We start from the raw sequence: 16,900 nt of genomic DNA, 5'->3' as shown, positions 1-16,900 counted from the left end.
CTCCTTTCTTGCAGAGGAAGCAGCTCTAATTCAGCTGGAGTATCCAATCCCTCCCTCACACACCTCACACACCTCACACACTCGCACTGCTACAGCTCCCTGGCAGCAGGTAGACTCATAAAGCCAGGCATCGCCGTGGCTCCATCTGTGCCCTCCTCCCTGTGTCCTCTCCTCCACACACGAGCCCCCACTGGGCAGCAGACAGGTACAAGGAGTCCCACTGATGTGCAAGCACGGGCTATGAATAAGATCTGACAAGCACATCTGCTGCTATCAACACAAAGCAAAAAGCTGATGATTTTCTCTTAACCCACGGGCTGAAGCCATTGTTCAATTTTTGGATGTTACAGCGCACTATCACACTATGTGTTTATCATCTGCTGTGTATGTGCATGTGTATATGTGTGTGTGTGTGTGTGTGTGTGTGTGTGTATGTGTGAGTGTGTGTGTGTCTTAACTCATACTGCCCTTATATCCTAAGCTCCCTGCAAGTCAGTCTCGACAGAAGCTCTCCTCATGTGTGTCCACCACTCTGCAAGCTGACCACTGAGCTAATGCTAGCCTGACACAAAGCACTGATCCAGGAAGGCACACACAGACCCAGTGCACAGTGGATGTGCTGCTACCAGCCCAACAAGAGAACAGGATGTTTATGAGTGCACTGTACCCTGTACAGTATTCACAGACTGTACCTTTGTGCCTCTTAAAATATACATAGAGACAGGCACACATGCACACACACACACACACATACACACAGTACCATGAGCACACTCAGACTCCAAAGCTAGATATACACTTTGCAAAAAAAGCCTTTTTAAAGGGAATATGTCACACACTCTCTCACACACACACACCTACACACCAGCACACAGTCACACACCTACACACACACTAACACACACCTCTGAGGTCGCGTCCCTCCTTCACCCTGCGCACTCTGATCTTCAGCTTCATTTCGCTCTCGTGCATCTCCGTCCAGTGGTGCCGTGGGGGGGCTATGACCACGTCCACGGGCATCCAGGCAGACCGGCACACTCGCCAAGCAGCAGCAGTAACACCGGCAAAGAGAGGAGCTTTCAGCAGCTAGAGCCGCGCACACACACACACACCGCGCTGGCACCGCAGCCAAACGCTCGTACACTTCCACACAGCTGGCACAGTCACTGTCACTTGTAGCCACTCTTAACAGCTCAGGGCTGCGGGAAGTAGCAGAAAAAAAAGGTTCAAAAATACTCGATAAACGGGATTAAAAAAATGTGGGTAAAGAGTCCTCCAGGAGCAGTGAGGGATGAAAGGAGAGAGAGAGAAGTGTTGTGGCTGAGCGGAGAGGAAGAGTGTTTTCCTCCTTCAGTGGCAGCCCGCGGCAGCGACGCTTCTCTCCACTCTGCGTGTCTCTCGCCTTCTGTCTCCAGCTGGAAATGCAGCTCCCTATTGTCTGTGCGCTCTCATTCGCTCACGCTCTCTCTCTCTCTCTCTCTCACTTCCCCCTCCCCTCTCTCCCTCTCTCTCTCGCTCTCTCACTCACTTCCCCCTCCCCTCTCTCTCCCTCTCTCTCTATCTCTCTCTCTCTCTCACTCGCTCGCTCCCTCAGTGAATGAGCTCACTCTGCCGTGCGCGTCGACTCTGCTCTCTAGTGGCGCTCGGCTGTGGCTCGGTCATTGCTAATGTGTAAGGCATGTTCCCGCATTCCTTACTCACCACACAAATATGCGGCCACCTTAGGGGCCAGCGCTGAGGCTATAGGGGCAGAGAGAGGGAGAGAGAGAGAGAGAGGTAGGGAGGGTGAGGAGGGAGAGAGGGAAAGAGAGAGAGAGGTAGGGAGGGTGAGAGGGAGAGAGAGAGAGAGTTAGGGAGGGTGAGGAGGGCTCCTATGCTTCCCTCCTTTTACTTGCTGACAGAAACACACAGATTTAACTCCCCTGAGACACACACACACACACACACACACAGCATGGCAGTGTGTTATTTTGTTGATTTTTTTTTCCAACTCAAGGAGCCAGGAGCCCTCCAGGCTAAGAGCAGAGATTGTGTGTTTAAACTACTCCACAGAGCCGTAATCTCCTCTCAGCCTTTACAGACCAGTAATCTGTGTTACAGCTGCATCAGACTGTCTGTGTTAGAGCACTTAAAAAGTAATAGTCTGTGCTTGCTTTTCTTCAGGGTACATTCTTTATTACAGGGACATTTTACTGAAGAGTATGCATGTTCTGAGGCGCAGGTATTTTTATAAAATCACTTAAAGGTGTTTTATTATATCTTTACGATATTCCTTGTTGCATTTATAGGTTGTTTATGGGGAACTTTTTTTTTTTGCTCTTGCAAACATGAGGTTACCGTGTTCAGCCAACAATCTCTGTTGGTTCCCCCTTTGGGGAAAAGCAAACAAACAAAGCAAAAACAGACTTTATGAGGACAGCATGTAGGCCCACAAACAGCCATTAGAGTGGGGCTTTAACCTGTGCCCAGCGGGGACACAGAGCAGGTCCTGTGACAGCCTGCCTGTTAGCACAGGCTAGCAAGGACCCAGCGCTGCACTGACCCTTGCCATGTGGTGACCCACGGGCTCCTGTTGAACAGACACATTCTGTCAGGGCTCAGGAGAAAGAAAGAGAGAAAGAAAGAAAGAGAGAAAAGAGAGGTGAAAGAGAGAGAGACAGAGGTGGGAGAGAGAGAGAGAGGTGGAGGAGAGAGAGAGGTGGAGGAGAGAGAGACAGAGGTGAGAGAGAGAGAGAGAGGTGGAAGAGAGAGAGAGGTGGAGGAGAGAGAGGGGGCAGTGGGAGAGCAGGGATCAGAACAGTGAGAAGTCACACAGTCATGGGATTTTACTACCACACAGTAAACACACACGCCAGGCATCTGTGTGTGTGTGTGTGTGTTTGAGAGAGAGAGGGAGAGAGGGAGCCTGTATCCTCATGTGTGTGTGTATTAGCTTTTCCTAGTCACACAGAGACTGAGAGTGTCAAGAGCACCACTGTTGCTTGTTAAACACCAACAGCGGAATGACCACAGAGCATTTAGCTCAGTGACACTCGACCACTGGCTGCTTGCTGACTCTATTTTTGATGTGAAGTCACTATGCGGGTGTTCTGTTTCATAATACAAAAATAAACACAGCAGCCTAGAAAGAGAGAGAGAGAGCGTGAGAGAGAGAGAGAAAGAGAGAGTACAGATTGACAGAAAGAAGGGATGGAATGAGAGAAAGAGAGGCAAACCTCAACTCCCCTCTTGTTTAAACACACCACCTTCTCCACCCACATGGGCCACTGATGGCTGTTGTTCATTAAATAAGCATTAAAAAAAAAAAACACCTGAACATGTTGTGCCGTGTAATGCTGGTTGAGTGGAAATGGGTCACTTGGAAGCAGCCTAGCGAGGAGGGGATGTTCCTTTACGACGTTGTTGTAAACTTTTCCTACGCTTGCAAACCCTCAATTACCAATACGCCGCCCCGGCCTGAGCAGAGGAGAGCAGAAGAGAGGAGAGGAGAGGAGAGGAGAGGAAAGGAGAGCAGAGGAGAGCAGAGGAGAGGAGAGGAGAGGAAAGGAGAGCAGAGGAGAGCAGAGAAGAGGAGAGAGCAGAGGAGAGGAGAGGAGAGGAGAGGAGAGCAGAGGAGAGCAGAGAAGAGGAGAGAGCAGAGGAGAGCAGAGGAGAGGAGAGGAGAGGGGAGGAAAGGAGAGACGCAATGCAATACAATGACAAACAGCTGCCGGCCTCAACAGTCCACCTGTTGGAGGTTTGCAAGCAGAGCCAGAGGGCAGAGGAAGAGGAAGTGCAGGGAGAGCAGAGAGAGTGATCTCTCCATTACAAACCACTATGGGTGTGAGCGCTTGCTGACCAGTGATCACACAGCAGGATCAACTCCCGGCCTTTCACTCTGTCACCCCGTGTGTTTGTTTCGCTTGTGAGATATTTCAGCAGAACGAAAAACAGCACAACGCCCACAAAGATCACAACCATGTCATCACAAAACAACAAACCAACTTGACGATAGAAGGAACACAGGAGTCTCACTGTCACCATGGAGGCTCTGATGTGTGGCTGTGTCTGGGGGGCGGGGGGTGGAGGGTGTGGGGGAGGTGTGGAACGCCACATGAGCAATCTGGTGGTGAGCCTTGGCCAGGTCAGGCAGAGGAGAGGTCAGCGCTGACAATTGCATCAGTGTGGCTTTGCGAGCGCCTTCAAACATCCAAGCACATGCTTGTGGGATGAGGTCATGTGACTGCCCCGTCCTGAGGAGTGAGCACATACAACCTCACAATATGGTGCTGTGCACTCCAGGCCTGCCATTTGCTACATGAGTCAGTGTGGGCCATGTGTACACTTGTGGGCAAGACTGTGTGTGTGTGTGTGTGTGTGTGTATACTGGCAGATAAGAATAGATATAGATATAGTCAAAATATATGTTCTACATAATTCTACAAAAATATATATGTTTTAAAATATATGTTTGTATACATGTACAGTATGCATATACTGTATCTAAAGTATAACTATGAAATGTCAATTATCCATTTTATATTATGCTATTAAAACAAATATTCTATTATGAAGTACAGTATGCATACAGAATATGTGCTATGTAATGATGCTTAATGTGTGAGTGTGTGAAAAAGTGTGTTATGGAAAGTTGGCAGGAGTTTGAGCATGTGAGTGTGTGCATACATGTGTGTGTTTACACGTGAGCATGTGTGTGCTTGTGAATGTGTGAAAGCAAGTAAGTGCTTACAAAGCAATAGAAGCCCCACGTGTGGGTGTGTGAGTTTGTGTGCCTCTGTGTGTGTGTGTGTGTGTGTGTCTGTGTGTGTGTGTGTGTGTGTGTGTGCCTGTCTCACATTTGCGTGTGTGTCTTGCTGTCCCGAGCAAGTGGTGAGCGCGTTGCATGCCCCTAAAGGACATAATCCCCTCTGATATGAGCGCAGGACTTGTGCCTGAGCCTGGACACTACTCTCCCCTGATCAAGGGGGGAGGTTAGCGGCTAATTTACTGCCCTCTTAAAGAGCAGAGTGTCAGGGTCGAGGAGCCAGAGCCAGAGGGTGACGGAGGGCCAGGGCCAGGGCCAGGCCGGAGGAAGGCGGAGATGGACACACGCGGCCTGTGTTCCTCTGTTGACAGTGCTTGTTGTCAAGGTATCAGTGACAGACACTTAATGTGTAATTACATCAGTGACGTGGAGCATGCTCAATCCACAGCTGGCATGCCTGGGATGTGAGGTCTTGGGCTGTGTGTGTGTGTGTGTGTGTGTGTGTGTGTGTGTGTGTGTGTGTGTGTGTGTGTGTGTGTGTGTGTGTGTGTGTGTGTGTGTGGAGGGGGGGGGGGGGTGGCGTGCCTGGGATGTGAGGTCTTGGGCTGTGTGTGTGTGTGTGTGTGTGTGGAGTGGGGGGGGGGGGCGTATCATTTGCTGGCTGCAAGCGCGAGCCGGAGTGAGAAAAGAGAGAGAGGGAGAAATTGAGAGAGAGAGCACCCTCACTCTTATACCCCTCACTTTTATACCCCGCTACCCCCCCCCCCCCCCCCTTTGCTCAGCCCCCTCGCTGCCAACAGAAACCCCCTGCAGCTGCAAACAGGGCCTACAAGAAGAGGCTTGTCTCACGGCTCAAACATGGCAGGGGTGGCGTCGGTGTCCAAACCTGTCCCCGAGGCATGGCGACCTTCATGCGATTCGCAGAACGCAGCATGTGCATCAGTTCCAGAAAAGTTTAACGTTTCAGCGGACGAATCCTCCGTCCACGCTCGTTAAGTCCTTGTTGAGATTCTTGGCAGCGTGGGCGTGTGTGTGTGTGTGTGCGTGTGTGTGTGTGTGTGTGTGTGTGGAGAGAGCACTGGTGTTCTCACACTTTTGTTGGTCTGAGCCTGAGAGATTGAGAGGCGCTGAGCGGCAGTCAGTGTGAATAGATTTGTCTATTAGTCTGATGTGTGTGTGTGTGTGTGTGTGTGTGTGTGTGTGTGTGTGTGTGTGTGTGTGTGTGTGTTTGTGTGTCTGTGTCTATGTGTAAACTTATCACCCGGCATGAGCTCACAGCCGTACACTTGCTCCAAGTGACTCACCCATCACATGCTGCACATGTCATCTAAAATCTCCGTATCAATCACTCCCAGCTGATCCCACCATGACAGCACAAAACCAATACAGGCAATACACACACACACACACACACACTCTCTCTCTCTCTCATGGACTCCTTATTATTTCCCCCAGAGCGCGAGTACAGTTCCACTGTTCATCTCCCCTCCCCTTGCACCGTGCGTCAGTCAAAAGCACCAGATACATAACTACGGAGAGCGAGGAGAGATGATGTTATTGCCAACAGCATTGATAACCCAGGGTAGGAACGTGAGCAGCAACACACACAGGCCAAGAGGATCGTGAAACAAAGCACAGCGAGGGCCTAAGAATGGTGGATAACATCAGTTCAGAGTGAAAAACCACAGATGGAGGCTGGTTAATGTAGTGTGCAGAATGGGCGATCCACACATTTCCTCTTCCTAGATTGGTGTTAGACTTGCATTCAATCAGTTTTGCAGTTTTGGGGAAAAGAAGATTAAGGAAGTTAATGGAGCAGGACTTTACCCAATGGCGGGATGTTTGCTTCGGATAAAAATGGAACAAGCCTTGCATCTAGATGCTAGATTATCATTTAAACATGGTATCTGAGCGTCTGCATTTAAACATCTTTCAAATAAAAGAATAGGCTTCCATAAGGCTTTGGAGTATAGCCCACCTAAAAGGACTTTTATAAAAGATTTCCCTTCTTAAATTATCTGCCCCTCCAGCTGCACAACAGTATTTATTTCTGTCAACATCTACAGGCCGTCATTTCGATATAGGAACTTGTTTTTCCTCGATTAACAGGGCTCAGCAGTGGATCATATAATGTATGCTCACCCGCTATTTATACGCCGTGCCTAAGACAGTGCATAAGGTGTAAAAACATCATCAGTGCTATATTTTTTCTTCAAACTCAGAGCCTATTTATGGGCTCACACCTTCTGCCTCACTCTGAGATGAAGTAATTAGCGCAATAGCACCTCTATAAAAACTACAGAGCGCAGCCAATGACTGTGCTGTGCTGTGCTGTGCTGTGCTGTGTTGTGTGCTTCCACCCTCCAATCTGAGCCCCAAGCACACAGAGACGGGAACCACCTCTATGACATCATCTCTTATTCTTTCTCCCCGCCCCTAGGGTTGTAAATACCGTCCAATGGCTGACCAGCGGGGCTTTTTTTTTTTTTTTTTGAAAGTGCAATGACATAAATTATTGGCAGCCAAGGCTGTCTGTCAGGGTACGGTGAGAATTGATGCCTCGAGGAAAGAGCTCCAGGTCTGCTCACTCTTTCAATTTTTAGCATCTTACACCTCTGCCACCTGAGCTGGGCTGTCAAATCACGATCTATCACCTTCTGTATGGCAATACTACTCATCCAGTGCCAGGCTGCAGCCCCAGCGCCTTCAGGTAACCCAATCCCATCAGAGAGGCAGCGTCTCAGCGGCTTATTTTAGCCGCTACGCCGTCCTGCGCCGACCGCTCACTGGGCTTGTCTGGGAGCCGAGCCGCTGAAGGAGAGCAGGAGAGAGTTGTTTCTCTGTTTGGTTGCTCTGGTGAAGTGTCAAACAGAGAGACACGGAGCACCAGGATGTCTGCTGAATCAGAGGCCCGAAGAAAGTCCCCACCACTGCAGAAATGACACCAGGTACAAGGCTGAACAGATGCACTGACATCACTCCTGGCCCACGGAGGGTGATGATGTCGCCCCCACGGGGAGGAGGGGGCAGAGGCGGGGGAGGGGTGGGTCAGAGGGAGCTGTTACCACCCGTCTATCTGCCCCGGCACTCCAGTGACCTAGAACACCGTCAACTGGTGGTCAACATTTCTCTTCATATTCCTTCAACATTTCAGCCCGACCTCATACCACAACCTTCACATCGAAGCAGATGACACAGTTGAAATGTGTATGGCCCAGAACGTATATTTGCACTCTTCAACCCCAAAACACAGTTTCTCTCCAACCAAAGGAATAGATCATAGGTCTTGCAGAATGATGGTTAAAGGCCTCAGACAGTAGAGTGTGTGTATTTGTGGGTTGGGTGTGGGTCTTCAATTTGGGTGGAGTCTCCTCACACAGGGTCATTTATCAGATGTGCAGGTCAACCACCAACCCTGCTACTGAAAGGCCTCATTCCAGGAAGACTGGGGGAAACAGTAATGAGGTGGGGTGGCATGTTCTCTCTCTCACACACACACACACACACACACACTAGGGCTCTCAATAAACATGGGATTTACACACACACACACACACACTCGCATACATGACCGAGCAGCACGCACGCAGTAATGAGGATGACCGGTGGCTTGAGTCAGTGCCGCCAGTCAAACTGGGAATTTTCCACTCCGTTCTGGCCGGGGGCCCTGTGTCGGGGAGTGGCCCAGTGCAGTGGTGCTGCTGGCTTGCCGTAAACGCCGGCGCATTACTCACTCACAGGAATGACTGTTGCTGCTGCCACGGCAAACGCTAATGATGCACGATGGGGTTTATTGCCTGTGATTGCCCCGGCAGTATCCGTCATGTCTGCAGCGCCAGTCGGCGCCGTTTGACCCAGTCAACAGGAGGTGAGCACATGCCCCGGCCAAAGCACTCTGTGTCATACACACATACACTCAAGCTCTCAACGCCCAGCTCTTAAGAGCCTAACGCGTCTCTCAAGAGCCCAAACTCCCTCCAAAAGTTCTCGAAGCAGTGAGTGATGGGAACCACATACACACACGCCTGATGTAATTGTTACCTCACTTGGCAGAGTACAAGGAGGCCATGTCCCAGTGAAGTGTTGAAGCAGAGTGCCGAGGGTGTGCTTAAGACATGTTGCTGGATCGTTCGGAAATGCCTTCTTATGGTGACAGTGCCCTGATTCTTCTCCTGAAGATCGGTCCGACAAAGAGGCCAGGAATGGGAGGAATGCATCACGTCACTGGAAAGGGCAGGGTGTCTCTGTGATCTAGTGCTAAGCTGGCTGCCCAGGAATGAAGGGAAAATGTAGGTTATCTTCCTCCCTGGCAACTCCCTCGCACGCACACACACCCACACACAAACACACACACACGCACACACACACACACACACACACACACGCACACACACACACACACACACACACACAAATAATATCCTCCTCACATGCAATAGCTCTTTCACTGCCTTCACCTGTTACAGCCTCTGATGGCTGCACATCACAGTGTTCAGAAAGGCACCAAAGTACAGCATGTGTTTGTGGACAAACAGGCAGACTTCTCAGTGAGAACATTTTCAACTCAGCTGAACCTCCTCCATGAAATGAACCTTACCAACCAACCAAGGGCCAATCATGCACAGTATGTGCTGCATGATACTCCGCATATTGTTTGGTTATCAATGAATATAATCTAAAAGACTGACGCCAAAACACTGTATGAGTCATGGGCTAAATAAGAAATCCAAATCCAAATGTAAATGCTGCCTGCTTTGGCATGGGTATACGGGCAGATACAAGTCTGTGTTCTCTGGAAGATCCTCCGCCTTTGTTCTGATTCAGGAACAGTGCATATGATAGCAGTGTAACAATGAAACACGCGCTATTACCGAAAGGAGGAGGAGGGATGGCATCCACAGCCACAGCGACAGCATTAACATGTTTGCTGAAATAAAACTGATGAATTTATCTCATTACTAATACTGTAGGGAGCCCAGCATGAGGTTAATATGGCCCAAGGCAAAGCCATTCCTCATTCAAACAAATGAGTTGACATTAAAGGACAAACCAAGCACTAGGCACCAGGCACCAGCACAAGCTCAGCCCAGCCGGCCTCCACTGGCTTTCATTTGACGGCAGCAGCAGGGGGAGAGGAGCCGACAATGTCATTGCAAGCTGGAGGGCGAAACCCCCCGAAACTCTAATTTGGGAAAGACCTCATTTTAATGTCTGGAAATGTTGCCTTCCAGCTGATCCCTCCACCTCCAGCGTCCCCGAGGAGAGGGGGATGAGAGAGAGAGAGAGAGATGAGGCCCAGGAGACAGATGATCCACACCCCCATCCCACCACAGAGGGCACAGGGGCATGAAAGTGGGGGGTATGAGATGTGTGTGTGTGTGGGGGGGTGAGAACAGCGATGATGTAATGCCCCAACTAGCCCAACACAAAGAGCACAGTACCTCCCCTCATGCCTGTTCCACGTCTATGTCTCTCAATCTCATGTTCTTTTTATTTCACGGTTCGTTTTCTGGGTATTTTTAGAATGTTTCTCTCCTTGTCTGCTCTAGGTGTGTCACTTGCTATCCATGTCTTTCCTTCTTTTGTCTTCTCTCTTGTAGTTCATCTCTCTGTTCTTCTACAGCAAAACCCCCTTTGTCCATTTCTCTCTCTCTCTTTCTCTCTCTTTGTGTGTTACATCACGTTAGAGGAAGCGTTCCATGCCTCTGGTTTTGATCAGGCAGGAATGAGGACAGCCCCATCCTGTGTGCATAGCTGACCGCTGAGACCATGACAGGAAGACCAGGAGCGACCACAGCCCTTACTTCTACACAGCTCCATGTACCTTTCAGACCACCGTGAATGTGCACAGCCCAGTCAGGCACCCATCTATACACGTCTATAAATATTGTGGAGAAATGTAAACACACATAAACATTCTTGGTCTGGTTATAATCATTAGGTATTGCTACCCTTCATGCCATACATTTAACAATGGGGCTATAAAGGTACCTAATATGAAATATGAATCATTAGAGTAATATAGGCCATCTACTTTAGTGATTTCAGTATTACATGATTCAGGGATGTATGTAATATCCATTAATTTGTACAATGTACTTTTATATAGGTTAAGGGTTTGCAACCTATTCTGATGTATTTCTGATCTCGAACAATGCACACAGGAGAACACTTTCATATAAAGAGGTGCGTTTGACTGTCCAGCACAGTGTATTTCTTGATCTTCTGATTCATCTAAAAAACTCATGCGCATACATGGTCGTTGTCTGTGTTTCTCTCTCTTTCTCTCTTTCTCTCTCACACACACACACACACACACACAGAGAGAGAGAGAGAGAGAGAGAGAGAGAAAGAGAGAGACAAAGACCCACTCTTAAAGCCAGGAAGAGGTATGGGACTGTAGTTTATTTATACTGAACATAGAATTTCTTTGGAATGCCTATGTGGTGAAAGAGTTTATAGAATGAGGAAGGGAAGAGGGCCTCTGAAAGTAGTCTTCATGCTGTGAACGTGTGTGTCTGTGTGTGTATGTGTGTGTATGTGTGTGTGTGTGTGTGTGTGTGTGTGTGTGTGTGTGTGTGTGTGTGTGTGTGTGCGTGTGTGTGCGTGTGTGTGTGTGCGTGTGTGTGCGTGTGTGGTCATGTGTGAATGTGTCTACAACAGCTTGTGTGTATGTGGGTTGGTCCAGGGAAATAAGAATGCAGTGATGTAAAACAGTGTGATCACACAGAAGCCTGCAATCCAAATTTAGCCACATCAGGATGGAAAATATCAGGTCTTTATCAGGAAACCAGTGAGAGGGGGAGGGAGAGAGAGAGGGAGAGAGAGAGAGAGTAGAGAGAGAGAGTAGAGAGAGAGAGAGAGGGAGAATAGAGAGAGAGAGAGTAGAGAACAGGAGAGTGATGCTGCTGTGTGGAGAGAGGGAGAGAAGAGGGAGAAAGAGAACAAAAGAGAGAAAGAGAGAGAGCCTATGTCCAAGGAGACCAGGGGAGTGAATAGGGTCACTATGATGGAAAACTCCTGTTCAGACCTCTTGTCCTGGAATGGAATTCCAGTTCACTAATGTACTAAAAACATTTCACAACTGGTTGACCTGTATGGTCAGTTTTACAGCCTAAACTATGTACATAACCCCCCCCCCCCCTCCCACATCTCTCTCTCTCCCTTATTCCCCCTCTTTCTCCATCTATTGAGATGCGAATGTGTAGTTCACAATTCTAGAGACGCCACTCAAAATACAGAAATCTAAATTAAAGAAATACTTTCAGTTCAGCTATTAGCAACTCTCAACACCATGCCAGTCCAGCCTGTGAGCTATAATAAAATATCCAGCCCACGTATGCCGTGTATGGCACACGCGCCAGTGCCGATCATGTCGCAGGTAAAACACGCCCGCCATGTGCCTCTGATTACATCTGCTATTCCAAGCATCCAGCGATGAGCTGGGCGTGGGCTGCTTGGGTTCACCTCCGATGGGCAGCTCGAGCACCACTGCTGGAGCTGGTGGTGCTGCTGCTGGTGGTGATGCTGCTGGTGGTGGTGGTGGTGCTGCTGGTGCTGCTGGTGGTGGTGGCAGTGGTCATGGTAGTGAGGGTGGTGGTAGTGAGGGTGGATGGGCATTACGGTCATACAGTACGGGGCACGCCAGCTATTCTGTTTGCCCGTGTTGTGTTGTGTTGTGATGTTGGAGGATGGAGGGGAGTGAGGAGAGACTGGTCTGGGGGTATAGGGCCTGCTTGGCCTGCTGGCAGGGCAGCTGTCGGGGCTGGAGAGGGAAGGGGGGGGGGCTGGAAGTGTGGAGATGGTGATGGTGCTGGTGGTGGTGGTGGTGGTTGTGGTGGTGGAGGTGGCGTGGTGGCTGGGGGTGTCTCAACTCCATTTTAAGATGGAACGATAACCGTGTTTGCGTTTCCTCGGCAACGCGGCAGGGAGAAACAGAGCGAGCGAGGATGCCGCACATGCACTGTCAAAGCCACCAGATGCAAGTCTATTTCCAGCAACATGAGAGAGAGAGAGAGAGAGAGAGCAACAGAGGGAGAGAGAGGAAGAGAGAGAGAGAGAGGGAGAGAACGCTATCGTCTTTCAGTGACTGGCCGGGGGACAGGACTTCTTTTCCATGTCCTGAGGTTGCTCTGCTCCCCTGCAGTCGGCAGTCTCTCTCTCTCTCTCTCTCTCTCTCTCTTTCTCTCCCATCTCTCTCTGTCTCAGGGCCATTCTGCTGCAGGCTGTTTATGAGCTGAGATTAACTTGTTATCAGGCGTCTCCCCTCTCCACCTCCCTCCACACCGTAAATCACCGCTGGAGGCAGGCACAGACGCCACATAGTGTAGGTGCTCCTCCACCCAAGTCTGTGTGTGTGTGTGTGTGTGTGTGTGTGTGTGAGTGTGTGTGTGTGGCAGAAAGCCGTGAAATACACCCCAGTCACGTCACCTCGGCCTGTAGTTCACAGGCACACACCAAGCAGATGGACGTTTGGCATGCCGAACAGTGTTCCAAGAAAAAAACAGTGTTGCCTCAGTGCTACCTGCTGGTTGTGAGTGTGTCAATGTAATAAAGACGAGGAGGAACCAGGCCGGGGAGGGTGAGAGGAATGATGGTAAGACAAAGAGCTCTGCATCTCAGCTGCTAGAGGAGCAGTCTGTCCGTCACCTATTTGATTCCTATGAAGTGCACAGTGCTAAAATGAACATCTTCTCACTTCGGCATCTGCTGCATAAACGAAATAGTAAAAGACGGGGCACGGCTGAAACTGTGGGTCAGGGATTCGGAGCGTCTGGGGTAAGCGATCTGCTCATGGCCGACCCCACTGCCGCCCCCCCCCCTCCTCTTCTCATCGGGCTGTAGCCGGGGAATGGTGTCAGGGTTAGGGCCCCTTTAAGAAGACCACGGAAGAGGTTAGGGAACAGTCAGCACAGCTCCAGCAGGAATGTAGCTGGATCACGTCATGCTGGAAACATTTGGCACTGTCCGGCTGCTAGCTTATTTTCATCACCGCTGGGGAAAAAAAAAAAGAAGCCAAATTTTTTTTTTAAAAACCTGCAGAAAATGACAAATAACAAGAAGAGCGCATGATGAGAGAGACCTCGGAGATGCGGCAGGAGATGTTGACTTCCAAAGCTGTTTTGGCATGTCGGAGTGTGTCGGTCTCTCACTTGCAAATGCATGAGTGGTTGTAGGCCAGCTGCTCGGTGCCTCTCACAAGCATCCGTCTTTCAGCGACGCAGGCTTAGCTGTGAATAGTTAGCAGCCCTAACAGGCTGAACAGCGACGTTTACCGCATGCATTAAGATCTCGACAGCCCTCATTCTGCAACTATGGAATACATCTCAGTCCCAAGTGGGTCATAACAATATCATAACAGCACACGATGACCCTGTGTGCACATATGCTCCTGTCTACACATACTGTACACACACACACACACACACACACACAGAAACACACACACACACCAAACCTACTAATACATACAGTGAGTCTACTAATGAATAAACCTCCTCATATAACCTACTGAGTGGTTACCTAATCAATAATACAGTAAACCTAAAAGCTACTATTGCTCTTTTCCACAGATTTACGCGTTTACTTTTATGTTTAATTATGGACGGCGATGGCGGTCACTCCACACTTTCCGATCCTCATCATCCAACATTCCTATCGGTACTCCAGCTAGGTCACAGGACCTCTTTCCTCTGTGGGAAAAAAGTCCAGCCAAGTGCTTGTAAAATAAATAAAGGCACCTGAAGGAGCATTGCCTATTTTGGACAAGACAACAATAGAATGAGAAAAATGCCGATCTCCGCAATCCCCGATGCCAAGATGCACAAAGGTCTAAAACACCACCTACCCATACGCACACTGACCTGTCCTCACGGAAAAGGCATCCTCCAGCCCCTGCATGCACTACCATGTGTGTGTGTGTGTGTGTGTGTGTGTGTGAGAGAGAGAGAGAGAGAGAGAGAGTGTGTGTGTGTGTGTGAGAGAGAGAGGGAGACAGAGAGAGAGAGAGAGAGGGAGAGAGAGAGAGAGAGAGAGAAAGTCATCCAGTAGTGGTGACCAGGCTTGGAATTTCAACATTCTTGGGGCAAGGCCACTTGGCCTTCAGTTGGGCATATTTGGTGGAGGGCACAAAGGCCACATGTCAGGGCACTAAGGCCAACGTTAACTATACAGTAGTAGGCTATAAAAATGATCACTGCAGTAGACCTGCATCACTGTATGAAACATTACAAAAACATGAAACATGACACATTACATATAACTGTAAATCATCTGATCATCTAATATTTACAGATATCTAGGCTATATTTAACATTTATTTGATATTTGGCCTGTTATGAAATCATGTATTGAACAATTTAAGCACAGCTCAGCTTTAAGAAAGTCAAATAGCCTAGATGCATGCTTAGCATTTTGTGATCATTAAGGCTACTTTCACAAACTCTTAGTCAGCTGTCCTCTGATTTACCGATATCTAGGCGACATTTGTAATATTTATTTTGTATTTGGCCCGTTATGAAATAATGTGGAACAATTTAAACACAGTGTAAAACTAAAAGCCCAAATTTGGAGACATCCATGTATGTTGAAATTTACTGCAAATTCAAAACGGGATTACTCTGGAACGGCTAACTGTACAGGGGACTGCTTTACACCTTTGTGTTCGGTAAGGTCTGCTGTTTATTCTGATATATGTCATGTGTTAAACGAGAGGTTCGTGAAGTATTCCGCCGAGATGAATGGGTAGGGAGATGGACGCAAAACCTTCAGTAGAATTTATGATTAAATTGAATGATATTATTTACTTTTCTCGCGAACCGTTCATCACAGCAATTAGCGGCTGACATAGTTTAAAAGCTGAGAAAAAGCTCTTTCGTGTGATACTTGTGATGTCTGTGTGATGAGTAGGCTACTTCGCAAGTAGTTCAACTGAGAAGAATGGGTGAATTTGGACGCACTTTCTTACGTAATTTGCGCTGTGAATGCTAAGATTGTTTTGACAGGCCATAGGCTAAATATATATCGCTATTAGTAGGACGCAAAGCAGAATATTGAAAGAAGGGGGCACCAAGGCCACCGTGGCCTGTAAACCTCTGATTTTCAAAGGGGCGTCACGGCTAATGCAAGGGGCTACGACGGCCATGGACGTCGTGGCCGCCGTGAAATTCCTACCCTGGTGGTGACGCAGGTAGCTGAATAAACACCGGTGTATAATGTGTGAGCCGGGACCGCTCATCGCATGGAGACGGCTTTCTGTTTACCCATCACATCCTGCACTGCTCGCTCTCTCTCGCTCTCTCTCTCTCTCTCTGTCTGTCTTTCTCTTTTAGACATAGTCACACACACACACACACACACACACACACACACACACACAGACTCTGTCTCTCTTACATACTCCTCTCTCTCCCTCTCAGCAAGGGTCTCCATCTATCTCACTCTAACTCTGTGTAATCAAACTCATATTCCAAGTGGTTGCATGGATTGTTGTCCTGTAACATTTCCAAACCAATAAAGAAATAGATAATGAGAAGTAAAGTATGAAGATTAAAAAAATATTTAAAAATCACTTGTGTACACAAGAAATGATCTCTTGAGCACCTCATGTGCTTGAAGTGTACACTACATAACCCTCTCTCACTTCTGTTAACTGACTGAAATGACTGAATTTGTGATAAAGTTCTAAAAAAAAATCATGAGGTAAAAATTCTTGGTAGACAACAATTTCAGGACTAAATGCTTCTCTTCCAATGACAGGACTCCTACTCAACATGTCCATGTTCTTCTCTATCTCTCCATACCTCTCTATCTCTCTCTATCTCTCCACACCTTACTTGTCACCATGTCCATGTCCCTCTCTCTTTCTCTCCATACCTCTCTACCTCTCTCTACCTCTCCACACCTTACTTGGCATCTGCTTCTTGTGTCCAGTGCTTGTGCCCATTACTCTCCTGCACTGGCCCTCACTATGTCATCGTCCTTTTTGGCTACTTTCACCGCCATTTCTGTTGTCCATCTCATTCCCTCTCATTAGATTTCCCAATTTCATTCTTCCAGGGCTTTCAGGGGAGTAGTATGGGTGAGAGGCATGAATGTAACACCACTGTTGAGGTTTAAAAGGAAAATTAAATGACACCGACACCCTCTCTGAGAGGA

The 16,900-nt window shown here is 48.5% G+C and overlaps 1 protein-coding gene across 2 annotated transcripts in view; it reads right to left on the bottom strand.

The window, feature by feature from the left end:
* The window catches only part of LOC143125517 (dual specificity protein phosphatase 8-like), a 53,004-nt gene that overhangs the window by 12,313 nt on the left and 23,791 nt on the right, over nt 1-16,900 (bottom strand). The window contains exon 1 of one of the 2 annotated variants that reach the window (XM_076287061.1): nt 906-1,397. The exons of the other annotated variant lie outside the window; for it this stretch is intronic. Within the exon in view, the coding sequence (XP_076143176.1) occupies nt 906-1,020 (115 nt within the window). The 5' untranslated portion in view covers nt 1,021-1,397. Of the gene's footprint in view, nt 1-905; nt 1,398-16,900 lie in introns of those variants that run through there. 2 annotated transcript variants of the gene reach the window in all.

Source organism: Alosa pseudoharengus, unplaced genomic scaffold, assembly GCF_046254945.1.
Source record: "Alosa pseudoharengus isolate Yale_2024_CS ecotype anadromous, Long Island Sound unplaced genomic scaffold, YU_APseudo_1.1 YU_APseudo_1.1_scf_16, whole genome shotgun sequence".
In the NCBI taxonomy this organism is placed as follows: domain Eukaryota; kingdom Metazoa; phylum Chordata; class Actinopteri; order Clupeiformes; family Clupeidae; genus Alosa; species Alosa pseudoharengus.
The sequence above is the reverse complement of the archived record's forward strand: the minus strand, read 5'-3'. Positions and strand labels throughout refer to the sequence as shown.